The sequence below is a fragment of the Pogoniulus pusillus genome, chromosome 11 (genome assembly GCF_015220805.1).
Source record: "Pogoniulus pusillus isolate bPogPus1 chromosome 11, bPogPus1.pri, whole genome shotgun sequence".
NCBI classification, from domain to species: Eukaryota; Metazoa; Chordata; class Aves; order Piciformes; family Lybiidae; genus Pogoniulus; species Pogoniulus pusillus.
The window spans coordinates 11173791-11190573 of record NC_087274.1 but is presented as its reverse complement, the minus strand read 5'-3'; the positions used below and the strand labels follow the sequence as shown (position 1 = coordinate 11190573).

General features: G+C 47.7%; 1 protein-coding gene across 1 annotated transcript; it reads left to right on the top strand.

The window, feature by feature from the left end:
• The first annotated feature begins 1330 nt into the window (after positions 1–1330).
• Positions 1331–15963, top strand: NUP85 (nucleoporin 85). The gene is made up of 19 exons (XM_064151057.1): positions 1331–1488; positions 1585–1678; positions 1762–1924; positions 2692–2762; positions 3278–3321; positions 3886–3955; positions 4933–5054; positions 5404–5538; positions 6133–6255; positions 6600–6731; positions 7127–7233; positions 7521–7604; positions 8278–8343; positions 9132–9283; positions 9364–9481; positions 10884–10984; positions 13452–13603; positions 14209–14295; positions 15774–15963. The coding sequence occupies exons 1-19, from the start codon at positions 1456–1458 to the stop codon at positions 15873–15875; spliced, it is 1956 nt and encodes a 651-aa protein (XP_064007127.1). The 5' UTR covers positions 1331–1455; the 3' UTR covers positions 15876–15963.
• Positions 15964–16783: the final 820 nt, after the last annotated feature.

The window sequence follows — 16783 nt, the reverse complement described above, 5'->3', positions numbered from 1 at the left end:
ACTGACCTGAGCAGACACTTCCTTTTCTCAGCACAACTAGTGAGAATAGCAGGCTCTTACCAAAGCTAACTGCTAGACTTTCACTGGAAATGATGGATGCAGTAGCCAATAAACAAATAATAATAAAGGCAAAATAAAAGCAATTTAGCCATGGAGTGTCACAGCACTTGTCATATGAGGACAGAGAATGATTTAAGCTATCTTGGAAAATTAATTTCTTAGTGAGCCTCTCTGAAAAGCACCAGTCTGAGGGGGACCAACTACTTCTTGCTGTAAGTTCAGGCAGCATGGCTAACATTTTCCTGTCCTAGTGTATCAGTGAGTTTGGCATTGAGCGGAAGGGGCAAAAAGTGAGCATGCAGAATGAAAGGAAGAAGCAGCGTGTGGTTAGTGTTTTGTCACACTTCAATGCATACTCAAGTATGTGAGCTCCCACAGTTAGCAGGTTGACTGGGCAGTCTCCACAGGCAACCTCTGCCCAGAATCCTGGGGCTTCTGACTCCCAACCTGACTCCTGCCAGGCAGAGCTAGGGAAAAAAACCAAACCACCTCACTATCCCAAGTAAGGGACTAAGGCACAGCAGAGCTCCTCAGGCCAGCACATCTTGCCAACCTGCTGTGATAGACCTAATGCTTCATTAGTCCTCCAACCTGCAGGCAACCCACTGAAGTTATAAACCACATCATCTGATTAGGCAGCTTTATCAGGGAGCTTGTCCAAGAGCTCCTGCAACTCTACTGCAGAGAATGTCACCTTCAACAACCTGCAAGTACATACAGAAATAGCAGATAGTGGTTATTGCAAGGAAATCAAGCCAGTGAACTGAACCCGAAGACAACGTTGCCTGATCAACCAGCTCACGGCGCACCCACAGCCAGCACTGTATCATACAGCACTGAAACCCTGGAGACAAGCAGACGAAGTAGATGGAGACGGAGTGGCCTCCTCCGCCCCGCTCGGGGCCCTGCGAGCCGGTTACGGGGTGCGGAAGGGCAGCCCCAAGATGCTCGGAGGACATGTGCCCGAGAGCCGCCGCTTACAGACTCTGGGCAGCACCAGTCCTCCCAGGGCAGCCGCTGCCTGACGGGACTCCGAAGGCCAAGCCCGGCCCAGCGGTCCAAGCTCAGAGCAGCCCCCGAAGGAGCCCCTTCTAGAGCAGAGCGTAGCCCGACCTGCCCCGTCCCGCCCCGGCGGGGCCTTTAGGGTCGGCTGCGCTTCCGGGGCGAGCGGCCAGCGCCTGCCCCGAGGCGGCGGAGATCCGCCGTGTCCCATCCCCCGGCCGATGCCTCGGCTCGGGCCGGCAGCGCCGCGGGGAGGAGCCGTGAGCGCGGTTGGGGCTGCTGGCGGAGGTTGGCAGCGGCGCGGGCGGCGCAGGCAGCGGCGCGGGCAGCCGCGGTGGGGCCTCCCCACGTTGCCGGCGGGCGGTGAGGCGGGAGAGGAGCGCGGCCGCCGCCATGGAGGAGCTGGACGTGGAGCCGCCGCTGATGGTGCGGGCCGGGGAGGGTCGGGCCGGGCAGGCAGGAGCGGGGGCTGCGGGCGCGGGGCTCTGCGGGCGCCGCTGACGGGTCGTTGTCCCCTCGCAGGTGGTGCCAGGCGCCGACCCTTCGGCCAGACAGCTCTGCTTCGCGTGGGGCCCCGCGGAGGTGCTGGTGTGCGAGACACTCTTCGGCCGCAAAGGTGGGTCCCCGTCCCGGGCCGAAGCCGATCTGGGCCGGGCCGGCAGCTGCTGCCCGGGGTGCTGACCGCGGGTGGTGTTGCAGGGTCCGGGAAGGGAGGGCCGAGCTCGTCCAACGTTTTCGTGGTGCGCAAGGATCAGGACATTTACATCCACACTCTGCGGAAACTCTTCAACGAGTCACACGGGATCTTCATCGGGCTTCAGCGGAGCGAGGAGGAGCAGGCAGGGAAGTCGAGCAAGGCGCAGTGAGTGGATGGGGCGTGGGAGGGTGGGAGACGGCCGCTGTCTGCTGCTTCTCCTGCCAGGCAAGTGCCATTGGCCAGGCTGCTCAGAGCTGCAGCGACCACGGAATCATTTAAGTTGGAAAAAAAAACGATCATTGAGTCCAGCTGTTAACCCAGCACTGCCAAGCCCACCACTAAGCCACGTCCTGTCCCTCCGTGCCAAATCTGTGTACCTCCGGGGATGGTGACTCCACCATTTCCCCGGACAGCCCTGGGGCTTGACGACCCTTTTAGGGGAAGTAATTGTTCCTCATACCCAACCTAAACCTCCCCTGGTGCAATTTGAAACTCTTGTCTTGTCCTGTCACTAGTTACTAGAAAGAAGAGAACCAACTCCCAGCTGGCTCCAGCCTTCTTTCAGGGAGTTGTAGAGGGCCAGAAGGTCTTCCTTCAGCCTCCTCTCCTCCAGACTAAAAAATCCAGTTCCCTCAGCTGTTCCTCATGAGACATGCTTCCCTTTAGAAATATTTTACAGCCATTACTTCTGTACAAGTGTACAATACCACACAGGCAAATCAGCAGCAGTGCAGAAGCAGCATTTGGGGGAAATCCTAATCCTTTCCAATAACCATGCTGACCAGTGCCTCTGCCTGCCTGTAGCCTTGCTGATTCCCACAGGATTCAGCCAAGTGCTGGGAGTTTCTGCTGCTGCAGAGAAATTTAGAAGACTTTAGTTGACCATAGTCATGAGACTAAAACTCTAACAGAAGCCTTTTTGTGTTTGGCAGATTGGTTCAAGTGAGTAAAAACTACCGATCGGTGATAAGAGCCTGTATGGAGGACATGCACCAGGCAGCCAGTGAGTTTGTTTCTTCTCTTACTGCAATAAAAGGAAATGCTATTTGTGATTTTAAAAGTAGCATTTCAATTGTAAGTTAGTGCAACTGCTGTAAAACAGCATGGATAGATCTCAGGAATTATCAAAAGTCCATTTCCAACTGGGAGGTTTTCAAGTTGGTTTGCAAATCTGGTCAGAGATTTTTTTTTTCCCCAACAGTATTTTATTTGATTTTTCTGGGGACTTGCAGCCATTTCCTATCAGAAGTTGCAGTTTTATGAGAAACTGAGTACAAATTAACATCTTGCTCCCCTCCAGGAGTGGTAGATTTTGGTCTTCTCTTCCATCTGTGCCCTGGAGCAATATCCAGATTTGCACAGGATTTATTAAAATAATGTGATCCAGTTTTATATATAAAAATCAGTTTTGCCATGTAGATACTTAAAGTCTGTGCTTGATGAGCAATCTTTGTCAGCCCAGAAAGGGCTGTGAAAGGGAATTAAGACACCCTTTAACTTACCTCATTCTTCCTCCAGTTTCAGCCCGGGACCCTGCCCTGCACGGCCAATATAGCACTCAGGTAACCTGCAGTAAATTGGACATGAATCCCTGACTAGGAAGTTCATTAAGGCCAAGGATGGGACACTGGTTTTTCAGATTTAAGTCTGCTTTAGTGTATAGTGTATGTCTTTGTGACCAAGAATAAATAGCTCCTGTATAAGAGCAAATTGCTCATAGTATTTTGTCCTGTTAGCTGTAGTAATACGCCTTCCCTTGCCTTCCCTTGCCTTCCCTTGCCTTCCCTTGCCTTCCCTTGCCTTCCCTTGCCTTCCCTTGCCTTCCCTTGCCTTCCCTATCTCCTTAAATCTTCAAAGTGCAAAAAGGCTGAAAATAACACTTTCTGTTGTATTTAGTGTTTTTCACTAATGAGAGATTATCATGACATTTCAAAGCACAGCTTCAGTTTCTAAGTTTAATGTGTAAAGAAGTTGTGCTCTGTTTCTGCCTTTGTTTGTGTCTCTGAAATGTCAGCATGACATCTCCTATCTGTAAAAACTGAGCTTAACCAATTGCAGATGCCCTGCAGATGCTCCTAACTAGAATAATTACTAAAACTTGATGCATGGCATTGCATTTTTTTCAGGTTTCTATTCTCTCTGCAATGGAGTTGATCTGGAACCTGTGTGAGATTCTGTTTGTTGAAGCAGCTGCAGGTGAGCACTGAACTATCCTGATGTTCAGACTGAAGGGCTCTTTATTTGCATGTTTGTGTTTAAAATGTGTGTCATATTTTAACATGTTTCAGAGATATGACCAGTGTCAGCAAGCCTTTTAATACATCCTTTGCCTCAGTAAATTGCCTTCTTCATATTGAATTACGTCAAGAAGTAGATTTGCCTTCTATTTTCCCCCTTTGTGTAGTTCACTACAATTTAAATTGCTGTTCTAACAGAAAGGTAGCAAAGAAGAGGGATATCAAAAGTTGTTGCAACTTTATTTGACTTCTAAGCAGCAGCACATCTTTAAGCAGCAAATGTGTTGATGCCTAGTAACATTATACATCCTCTGATGCAACCCTAAGATGTCATTTTTAAGTCAGTTTGCTCACATCAGCATTTTAAAGGGAAATAGGATTATGCACACAAAGACACTACTCACACAGGCCCAGAACTCAGGAGAGATTCACAAATTGTAGATTAATCTCCCAAATTAATTACCCAGTGCCAGATTTCCTCCTCACACTCAATACTGATGAGTTGATGCTAAATTAAAAAGAAACATTCAATATTTATTTTGGGTGTTGCAAAATTTATGATCTGAATCACCTTTTATTTCTTCAAGTAACTGTTTCAGGTGCTCTGCCAGGTTCCACTGCTGTTCTGTCTAACATTTGCCACACAAAAATTTATCAGCAGCTTGGTGCTCCCACAGCCTGGCCACTGAAAGAACTCCATTCCTTTGTCATTTGAGGGTGACAAATAGAAATTACAGGATGTTAGGGGTTGGAAGGGACCCAAGGAGATCATCGAGTTCAACCCCCCTGCCAGAACAGCACCACACAATCTAGCAGAAACCCAATGAGTAAACCTTACCTAAAGACTGTCAAACCATTAAGGTTAGAGGCATGTAAACTAGCAGCCTGGGAACAAACAGCTGGGAGCTAACAGAATGAAATCTTCTCTGCATAAAGCTGGTCCTCTTCTGCTTCGCCTCCTTGACTGGGTTCGACTTCACGTCTGTGATGTGGACAACATGGTCCGTGAGGTTCTGAGCAGTGAAAATCCATCCAAGCACGAGCTCTTCTGGAACGTGGTGAGTATAGTCATCTCCTTCAAGAGAATTCCTGCCTGTGTGTTTTACCTTCCTCCTCCACGCTCAATGCTAAACTGCCATCTCAAAAGCAATACCTAGGACACTGCTGCTGTCTGCCTATACAGGTCTCAAGGTGTAGCCGTTCTGAAGATCATTCCACCCTTCATTCCCACTCTGATCCTTTCACCTTCATGCTCCACAGAGGTCAAGATTGTATATTTGAATTAGCAGGGCCTACAGTTTAAACATTTTAACTCCATTTAACTTGCCCAAATCACAAGTGAAACTTTCTCTCTGATAATCTCCTTGAATGCACAGCTTAGTGCTCACAGACAGGTGGTTTTTGCAGGTGGATATCTTTGTCCTGCAAGGCCGAATGGATGAGGCACGGCACCTGCTCTCCAAGGAAGCCAGTGCTGATCCCACCTCACTGCACATGTACAGAATCATGGATGACTTAATGAAGAAGATGCCTGTACCCAGTGTACGTACAAAGTGGGTTATTTTCACATGGTTCCATTGGGAATAGAGGTCAGAAGAATGGCAGTGTTAGTCCAACTGATTTCATCTCTGCTGTGGCTCCTGTAACATTGCAGTTTGTTGACCATCCTAACATCTCAGTCTCAACCATTTACAGAAATAACATTTTTGTTGTTGAATTGCCCAAAAGATCCAACCATACAGACAAAAAAACTGTGAGTGGACAAACGCAGGAAGATAATTTTTGCAGCAGGATACATTATCCAGCTGCTGAACCAGTTCCTGTGGAGAACTGATCTCTTGTGGAGAGTATTTTCTGAAGGCTTTGCCAGCAGAGGTTCCTTTTGCAGCAGTCGTCTTGTGGAGGGAAAACTGCAGCTGCAGCAGGGCTGTCTTCCATGGGACACTCTTAAGGTCCTTTGCCTTTGATGTTAGGACTGAAGGGGAACTGACGTTAAGATCCTTTAGGTGCAACTGTAGGGCAAGGAAAAATGTGTTAGCAGTCTTGTGTTTAGCTTTGTAGCATGGATAGCTGTGAGTTCAGCACAGGCACTTGTTGTGATTTGACTTAGTGTTTATGTATCTTATCTCTGTTCAGCTTGGCAACACCCAAACACTGACTGAGATGGAGCTGAAGTGGCAGCACTGGCACGAGGAATGTCAGCGTTATCTACAGAATGGAACTTTTGCTTCCAATTCCCACATGGAATCCATCTGTAAGGTGTGTTACTGCTGGGGAGGAAAGAAACTGGACCCTTGTATTTCAGGAGTCCTGTGTAGCTATAAATAACTTTAACAGCTTGATGATCCCTCCGTTGAATCAAAAAAACTTCAGGCCAGTCTTCTGTTCTGTGTTCTTTGTTTTGCAACAGTTTTTGCAAGCCTGGGCAGAAAATTTTCTCTTTGTGTCCAGGGCCATTAAGGCTGATTAGGAAAGGAGGCTTCGAGGAGGATCTTTTGTTATTTAATTCTTCTTAAATCCTCAACTTTGCAGAATGAGAGTAGTGCCTCTGAGGAGTTGCTGTGCTGAACTTGCAGAATTACTCCATGTTTTCCTTCTGTTAGATCCTGCTGGGAGATGAGGATGCCATACTGGAGAAGAAGGAGCTCATGACTACTTGGTACCACTTCCTGGTTACACGACTCCTCTATTCCCACCCCACTGTGAAGCCCATGGAGCTGCGGTTTTATGCACAGGCATGAAGTACAACTGTTTTTATGTTCTCCACCATGTCTTGCACACAAGGGTCGCTGTACTGAAAGGAGAACTTTGGGAGGGTTGCCATCTTACAGCAACTACACATCTGTGAGATGGTTCCTAGAGAGGGAGGACTCCCCTAGAGAGGGAGACTGATACAGCTGAGAAATAATTGCCGAAGATCGGGTCTCTTCAGTGCCTCATGTCACCAGTCTTGTCCTGTTCTCCCAGTTTCCTTATGCTACAAGGACAAATCTGTTTTATTAATGTGTTCAGTCTGATTGTGTAGTTCCTGTAAAATAATCTAAATGAGGCTGCTCCATCCAAACAAACATCTTCCTTTAACCACCTCACAGCTTCTGCATTTATCTTCTCTTGTAATCTCATTCCACAGTCTAGTATGGACCTGTTCCTGGGTGGAGAAAGCAGCCCTGAGCCTCTAGACACGATTTTAATGGCAGCCTTTGAATTTGAGATCCACCAAGTAATCAAGGAATGCAGGTTGAGTTTTAAGGTTTTTGATTCTCTGGTTCTACACTTGCTTCTGTGTGCATGTACTCCAGTAGTAGCTGGGGTAAGGGATATAGATACACCCCACCTGGTCATCCTTTTGAAGAACTTAGCAAAGATAAATTAAACAGGTAGCAATTAAAAGTATTCTATTAGCTCTGGGACATTGCAGCCAGACAGTGCAGCTTCTGTGTTGGTAAGAAATGACTGTGGAAAACCTGATGCATCCCTTGTCAGTGGTAGGCTCAGTTATTTTCTTTCTTTTGCTTCAAATACAGCATTGCCCTGAGCAACTGGTGGTTTGTGGCTCATCTGACTGACCTGCTGGATCACTGTAAACTCCTGCAGTCTCACAATCTCTAGTAAGTGTTTCTTTGCATTAATTATTCAGGCACCCAGCAGCATGGAGGACTGAAACAGCATGGGGAATTTTGGTTCAGCAGGAGCATCTTGGGCATATACAGAAGATGGAGAATAAAAGTGCTATGGGTGCTTCAAGTTAGAGACAGCCCAGATGTGCTGAGAAGCAGCTGCTGACCTGATGAGTTTGCCATGGTGTTCAGCAGTGCCTCTCAGTAAAGTTAGGCTCTGGCCAGCCTGCTCTAGGGTAGGGTGTCCCTGCCCGTGGCAGCAGGGTTGGAAGTAGATGATCCTTGTGGTTCCTTCCAACTCTGATTCTATGAATCTGAAATATAATCAAGGCCAAAATGTTTGTAATTATGGAAAATGGTGAGAAAATTCAACTAAAGAGTTTCTGTACCTATTTTCTGAATGAATTCAACTCTGAGCAATTGAATTTTGTTCTCCAAATTCCCTTGAAGTTTCTTAAAGTACTTTGAGTTATTAAGTGCTGCAATTACTTGGCAGGCAGAGAAAGCTGACCTGCATGCTTAGGCCTGAGGTACTAAGCTTATTAAGACAGCCCATGAGAAAAACATGCTGCATAAATTACACTTGGACTTGTGAAATAAAACCAGGCTGTTTTTTCCAACAAGGTGCACAGAACAATGCCTTCTTTCCTCCCTTCCTCCCTAGTTTTGGTTCAAACATGCGCGAATTCCTTCTGCTGGAGTATGCCTCAGGACTCTTCTCCCATCACAGGTAGAAACTCCTTATTAACTCAAAGGGCAGACTAACACTGGGGCAGCCAAAGCAAATAACTACACATTAATGAAATAAGAAGGGAAAACTTCTAAAAGCCCTTGTTAAGATTCAGCAAAGATGTCCCTGAGGATCTTGTAACAGTAGCACATCTTTCCTGAACCAAAGACAGAAGCTACCTATTGGAACTCATCAGACATACTGACCAGGACAGAATTGCTCCTGCCACTGCAGCTATTTTCACATAGAATGCATCAGGTTGGGAGGGACTCTCAAAAGTCCTCTTGTCCAGACCCCCTCCACTGAGCAGGGACACCTCCAACCAGATCAGGTTGCTGTGGACCCCTATCAGGTTTGAGGGGGATGGGACCTCAACCATGTCTCTGGGTGACCTGTTCAGTACTTCCCCACTCATTGTGCAGAACTTCCTTCTTTTGTCCAACCTAAATGTATTCTGCTCCAGTTTCAAACCATTGTCCCTCATCCTATCACTCTTAAGTCCTTCTAGACAGTCCTTCCCATAGGTCCCCTTCAGATAAAACGTAGCTTTAAGGTCTCCCTGAATCCTTCTCTTCTCCAGGTGCAGACTAATTGGCACCAAAGCAGTTGTGAGCTGCAGGTATACCAAAGCTGTGTAACATGTAGCCGGTGTCTGGTAGCAACTTGAAGCCAAAGTCTGAACACCAAGTTAACTAGAGCTGTTCCCAGTGTAGACTCATTCTCCTTGTGGCTTTTCTGTTACCTTTAAGATTTCTGACTGAGATGCTTAATGGTTTTTCCTCTCTCAGCTTGTGGCAGCTGGGGGTAGATTACTTTGACCACTGCCCAGAGTATGGCAGAGTGTATCTGGAGCTTCACATTGAACGGATCCCTCTTAACACAGAGCAGAAGGCCCTTAAAGTGCTGAGGATCTGTGAGCAGAGGCAGATGCATGAGCAAGGTGATTTTGAAATCTCATTGCTTTCTAGTGATAGAAATGAAACTGCTGAAACTAATTCTGCTTCTCTGTCTTCTCTGAAGTCCGCAGCATCTGTAAAATCATGGCCATGAAGGCTCTGCGGAACAACCGCCTGGGCTCTGCCCTGTCCTGGAGCATCAGAGCCAAGGATGCAGCTTTTGCCACACTGATATCTGATCGGTGAGTCAGGGAGAAGCACTCAGGGGGCTGCTGCTCTGCTGAGGTGGTGAGACGGGGAGAAGGCAGCTGATCTGCAATGGACCAGGAAAGGTCCTGCTGCAGGCAGAGGGGGATTGTCTTTCCTGCAGACCAAGCACCTGCTTCTGGACTAGAAAACGATACGCTTAGGTATTCTCCTCTGTAACACCCTAGCTGTTTCTTTTCTACACTGCTTACTCCATGAAGTCTAGAGATGCAATAGATTTGCTTTATCTAACAGTCCAGTCCTCTCTGACCTTGCTTTGCTAAACATTTCTCTCGACAACATTCCCATCTTATGCTCAGCCCTTTCACTTGCCCTGATCCAGCTGGTTGATGGGCTGCACAATGAGCCAGGGTGATCTGGGTGGAGGATAATCCCCTTTTGTGCTTTACTCAGCTTTAACCAGTCTAATTCACCATGCAGTATCCAGACAAGTCCGTGGGAGGTACTTAAACCACTATTTCTGTGAAAAATCTCAAGCTACCCTTCCAAAATAGATAACAAAGAGGGAAGGTTTATTGTAACCCTGGTTTTGCATGAGATTTGTCACAGTCTCTGACCTTGCGGAGCTGGGAAGGTTGCTACATAGTTGAAGAGGATGGTAACACTTAGCTTAAGCCTAGGCAAAAGCTACAGCACCCTTTTTGGTGCTTTCTAATCTCTAGCAATCCATGGCATATGTATTTTTCTTTGCTAATTGGAAATAAGCAGGTACCAAACCCTTTGTAAAGCTGGAGTATAATTGTGAAATTACACCCTGGGTAGCTGGCCAGGCACTGCCCCATCCTCAGCAGTGAAAAACATGAGCAGTATGAGGTTGCTGTTTTGGGGTATTTTTGGTTTGGTTTTGTGTTTCATTTGTTCTTTGAAGTAGTGGAAATCATTATATTTCTTTCAACACAAGGTGAAAGAAAAACATCACAGGAAGCAGCTCTGAAAAAAAAAACAGCATAATGAAGGCTGTGACAGAAGAGATGAAAAGCTTTTAGAATTGTTGTTGTTCCTGCTGCTTACCAACTTCTTTTTCACCCAGCAGAAAAAAAAAGGAAGCTTTTGTTGTGATCTGGGGGTGTTATTTATACATCCACCCACCTCAGCTTCCTGTGCTCCTTCCTTCACTTTCTCCTTTTAAAGGCTAGATCTCACAACTACCACGAAAGCAAAGAAAAGAAATGAAGTGTGTGGTTCAACACACATGACACCAGGTCATTGGCCACTCCCAGCAAACGGTTTGATGGCTTCTGAAACCCTCACAGGAGGCTGACGAAGACAGAACTCAGTTGTATGGCAGAGTTTTCTGGGAAGGGATTAGGAGATGCAGAATGAATGAGGTCAGTGTTGTCCCCTCTAAGCTCTGATTGTGTTTTACTTTCTCCCTAGATTCCTGAAGGACTATTGTGAAAGGGGCAGCTTCTCTGACTTGGACCTCATTGATAATTTGGGACCATCCATGCTGCTTAGTGACCGCTTAACATTCCTTGGTGAGAAGAGCCCAGAGGTTTCACTCTGCTGTTATTTAGCACATGGTTAACTGCACAGAATTGCTCTTCCTCCATCTGTCTAGATCCTGGTTTAGTGATGAAGGGAAAGCAAGTGACTGAATCGACAACCAACTCAGTATGAGCAAGCAGCATGCCCAGGTGGCAAAGAAAGCCAATGGCACCCTGGCATGCATTAGAAATGCTGTGTCCAATGTGATTGTCCCCTTGTACTTGGCTCTGGTGAGGCCACAAGTGTTGTGTTCAGTTTTGGACATCTCAATACAAGAGAGATATCGAGGTGCTGGAGCCAGTGCAGAGGAGGGTAAGGAAGCTGGGGAAGGGCCTGGAGAGTAAATCTTATGAGGAGCAACTGAAACAGCTGGAGATGGTTAGTTTGAAAAAACAGAAGGCTGAGGGGAGACCTCATTGCTGCCTACAGCTACCTGAAAGGTGGAGAGGTTGGTGCTGGTCTCTTCTCACAGGTAATTAGTGATGGAACAAGAGGGAACTTTCTCAGTCTTTTTCCAAACTGGATCACTAGCTAGTGAGACTTGGAAATGTTAGCAAACAGAATTTGGAAGACCTCAGGAGGCTTCCTTGGAAAAGCAACCCACTGCTTGAAGTTATTTTGACAATATGGTGGTTTTACTAACTTCATGCAGCTCTCCAGTGCCTTCAAGCTTACTCAAACAGATCTCTCCTACCCCTTCCCAGAGCAGCTGTGCCAAGCAACAGTGGAGGCCTCCAGCTTGATTCTTTTACATACCACAGCTTCCTTCTGGCTGGCACAAGTGTGGCCTGTGGTAACCTCCCCATCTGGCTGCAGCTGCTCTGGCCTTTGATTAATGAACTGAGAGAGGAAGTGGAGCTAAAATGCACCTTTCTCTGGAACTAGGGCAGTTAGCAAGCCCCACTACCAGGGCCAAAATCTAACAGAATTTACAGAATGCTGGTAACTGGACTGACTCCCTTCTGGCTGGCACCAGCATTACAGTGAGGGTGATCCTGAATTCGATCTGCTCCCACTGAGTGCAAGCTTGCAAATCTGGAACTATATTTCCTTCATTTAAACCTTATCCTAAATTAAGCCTAGAAGTGAACTGTGAGTTACCAAGTTGATGATCCCTCAGCTCTCTGTATGCTCAGCATCAACCACTGACCTTTGCATCAGCCCCAGAGCTCTGTAGTTTAGTTGTGCTGCTGTGGTTCTAGAGAAATCACCTCCCTTTCTGCTTTTTGTAGAGAATCATAGAATGGCTCAGGTTGGAAGGGATCTCAGAGGTCATCCACTCCAGTCTCCCCACCAGGGCAGGGACATCGCTCAACCAGACTCAGCTGCCCAAGGCCTCATTGAACCTGGCCTTGAACACCCTCAGGGAGGAGGCATCCACAGCCTCCCCGGGCAGCCTGTTCCAGAGTCTCACCACCTTCATAATAAAGAACTTCTTCCTAAGATCCAGTCTAAAACTACTCTCCCTCAGCTTCAAACCATTCCCCCTTGGCTCGATACTGTTAAGAAAAGTCCCTTGCCAGCCTTTCTATAGGATTGGAATATAGCTCTAAGGTCCCCCCAGAGTCTTCTCTTCTCCAGACTGAACAACTCCAGCTCCCTCAGCCTATCCTCACAGCAGAGGTGGTCCAGCCCTTAGATCGTCTTTGTGGCCCTCCTCTGGACTTGCTCCAACAGCTCCGTGCCCTTCTTTTGATCAGGACACCAGAACTGGACACAGTATTCGAGATTGTGTCTCACAAGAGCAGGGTAAAAAGGAAGAATCACCTCTCTTGACCTGCTGGTCACAGTCATGGTTTTTCTTCTGCAGTATTTGGAAACTCTGGGGTAACTTTTGCTGGACAACTTTCATATGTCTCTGTCTTCAGCTCAACCATTAGTCAAAGGTGAACTGGAAGTGGGGTCCTTACTTTCAGTATCTGGACAGCTTAGTGGATACAAAGAAAGCAAAAGGCTACAACTTACCTTCATCCTCAGCCAGTTTCACTTGCTGGATATTGATCTAACTTCTAGCAAAGGCAGAACTTTCCATCTTAACCAAGATCTCAGTTTCTATTTAAGCAGTCAGGAAGACAGTGAAGCCTTTCAGATCTGATACTCTGTGACATCAAAAAGAACATTTACCCCCCCATCTCTCCCTGGTGTTTGCAGATGCCACCAGTCTCTCCAGGCCACTGGTGCTAACTCCATACCAAGCAGTATCAGTTAGCAGACAGCCTGGTTCAAAACAATAAACGTCACCAAGAACAGAAACAGGTTTTTGGTTGCCTTTTCAGCCAGCCTGTTTTGTCCTTCCTTCAGACCCAAGATTCTCATACTCCCAGACTCGCTTTAAGGCAGGGGGTGTGGTGGGATTCTACCACTGGCTTCAGAGGAGCCAAGAGGCCTCTTGCCATCCAGCAGCCCAGATCTGACAGACACTGACACCTTTGACCCTTCACCAACACCTGTGTGCAGGCAAGTACCGAGAGTTCCACCGGCTGTACGGGGAGAAGCGCTTCTCTGAAGCTGCCAGGCTGCTTCTGATGCTGATGACTGCTCACATTGCGCCTTGCACCTTCTGGATGACCCTGCTGACAGATGCCCTTCCCCTGCTGGAGCAGAAAGAGGTAAGCACACTGCGTACACACCTTCAACAGCCCCGCACAGCCTTTCTTCAGTTCCTGACAAGGTATCTCAAACAGGTGAGCCCCCAGAGCAGGACTTGCACTGCCAGTGGTGGCAGTGCCACTGCTGGTGGTAGTTCCAGAACTGTGTGGCTGTCCCAAGTGTCCTGCCAGTGGGAGCACACAGGACCTCCAGGACAGGACATTCAGCTCACCTAGGAAACAGCAGCAGAATCCCTGTATGCTGATTAAAGCACACACTTGCATCCAGCTTCTGCTATTTGGCTTGGAGATTTTTTGAATGTGCTTCCTTCTTCTAAGGCCTATTTTTGCTTTAAGACCCATCCCAAAAATGACAGCTTAGAAGTTGCAGATCCATGACTGGATGAAGCTCAGAGCACCTACTCTGACCTCACAGCTGGTTCTGCTTTGCGCAGGAGGTGGCACTAAAGCCCTCCCAAAATCACTTTCAGCCAGAAATATCCTTTGATGCTGTGATGCAAAGGGTCAGAATGGATCTGTGGGAGTGTGAGAGAGTTCCCTTGCTCTCAGCTGAGTTAGCTCAGGCTGGCTCATGTCCCTCACCTCGGTCTCTGCAACTTCCACAGGTCGTGTTCTCAGCAGAGCAGACTTACGAGCTGATGCGGTGCCTGGAAGACCTGACAGCAGGGAAGTCTCAGCAGCAGAAATTCCAGGTAACTCCTGTTTTGAGGACAACTGGCTAATTGGTGGGGCTGTAGGGGAGGTTGTGCAAAGGAAGCTCCAAATCCATATTCCTTGGTGAGCACAGAAAGAGTGAGGGAGCCTGAGCTGCTGAGGCTGCTATGTGCTGGCACTGTTAAAGGGTAGCCAAATGAGACATCAGCAAGAGAGATTTCAGTATAGGCAAAGCCAGCACAGGACTTCCACTCCTCACTGATTCCAATTGGACTCTGATGCCATTCTCCAAGAGAAATATTTGCAGATGACACAGGCAGTGATGACCTGAGATGCTGCCATCTAGCAGCTCAACCTGTGAGGTGCTCCAGATGAAGAACAAGGAGCCACTTCTGCAGCTGTAGAAAAAGGCTGAGTAGTGCTGCCTTGGGATGCTTTCTCTACAACTATCTGAAGGGAGGTTGGAGTGAGGGGGCAGGCTCTTCTCCTTGATGGTGACAGGACCAAAGGAAATGCTCACAAGCTGTGCCAGAGGAGGCTTAGGCTGGACACTAGAAAATACTTCTTCACTGAAAGGGTTCTCAGACATTGGAACAGTCTGCCTGGGGTAATGGTGGAGTCACCTCCTTGGGGATGTTGAAGCACTGTATGGACTTGCTGCTTAGGGACATAGTTTAGTCTTGACCCTTTGGTGCTGGGTTGAGGGTTGGACTGGATGATCTTTGAGGTCTCTTCCAACCAGGTGTGTTCTGTGATTCTGTGGCACATATTCTGTAAAAAGTAGGGAATGGAGCTTTTGTTCTCAGCCCTGGACCAGGTAAACCTACTGACACTGTCTCTCTTAATGGCCTGCAGCCTTCCTTTCCAAAACCCAAAAAGAGAACCCAGCTCCAGCTCATTAGTGGGTCTATCAGTCTAACCCAGACTCTGCTCACTATCACAGAACCACAGAACGGTAGAGACTGGAAGGGACCTCCAGAGATCATTTGAGTCCAGTCTCCTTGCTAAAGCAGGATCCCCTAGGGTAGTCCCCACAGGAATGCATTCAGGTAGATTTTGAAAGTCTCCAGAGAAGGAGACTCCACAACCCCCCAGGGCAGCCTGCTCCAGTGCTCTGTCACTCTCACTGTAAAGAAGTTTCTCCTCATGTTGAGCTGAAACCTTCTGTGTCCAAGTCTGTATCCACTGCTCCTTATTACTGCAGACCACTGAAAAGAAATTGGCCCCAGCCACTTGACAGCCACCCCTCAGATACTTACAGACATTGATCAGATGCCCTCTCAGCTTTCTCTTCTCCAGACCAAACAGTCCCAGGGCTCTCAATCTCCTCATGGTGGAGATGCTCAAGTCCCCCAGTCATCCTAATAGCACTCTGCTGGACTCTCTGCAGCAGTTCCTGTCTTGAACTGGGGAGCCCAAAACTGGACGCAGTATTCCAGGTGTGGTCTCACTGGGGCAGAGCAGTGGGGGAGAAGAACCTCCCTGCTGGACACACGTTTCTTGATCATTCTTTCAGGATGATGACGTTGAGAACACCAAAGTGGAGATGCTGAGACTTGCTCTTGCACGAAATCTTGCACGAGTCATTGTCAAAGAAGGCACATTGGATGGATCCTGAAGGTGGCAGCATGTGGTTTTTCTCCTCCTCTGTGGCTCATTGTACATAAACCTGACTGCTTTTCTAAGAATAAATGTCTTGTTTTGCATATTGCTTGGACATTTCTTCTGCTTTTCCATCAACAGAACTTTAAAATATACTCAAATGTAGCTTTTAAGAGGAAACTGCATCTAACCATTAAGGTTGTTTGTGCCAACAGAGCCTGGCAACCCTCTCCTGGTGAAGTAAACCTCACTACCAGCAGCAGCATAGAATCATTAAGGTTGGAAAAGACCTCCAGCTGTTAATCCAGCACTGCCAGGTCACCACTGAACTGTGTCACTCAGCACCACATCTACACGGCTCTGACACCCCTCTGGGGGTGGGGACTCCACCACTGCTCTGGACAGCCTGAGCTAGGGCTTAACTACTTTTTCAGTGAGGGAATTGTTCCTCATGTCCAACCTAAAGCTCCCTTGGCACAACTTGAGGCCATTTCCTCTCATCTTGTTACGTGGGAGAAGAGACCAACTCCTACCTGGCTCCAACCACTCAGGGAGTTCTAGAGCCAGATCTCCCCTCCTTTTCTCCAGACTGAACAGCTCCAGCTCCCTCAGCTGCTTCTCACACCTGCCCTGTAGACCCTTCACTACTTTTGTCACCCTTCTCTGGGCATGCTCCAGCACCTCCATGTCCTTGGAATAAGAGCCCCAAAACAACCAGCACAGGAACATAATAACTTGCCAAGCATTTCCAGTTGCTGTATCTCTTTTTAACACCCAGACCTGACACGAGCCCACCTCTAAGCCACTGGGCTTTTGCAAAACACCAGCTTCCCCATTTTTGCTTAGTTTGGATGGTCCTGAGGTGCTTGGCTGCACATTGGGAATCCCAGAGCAGTGGTCAGTGAGGGCCTTGCACAGCACAGG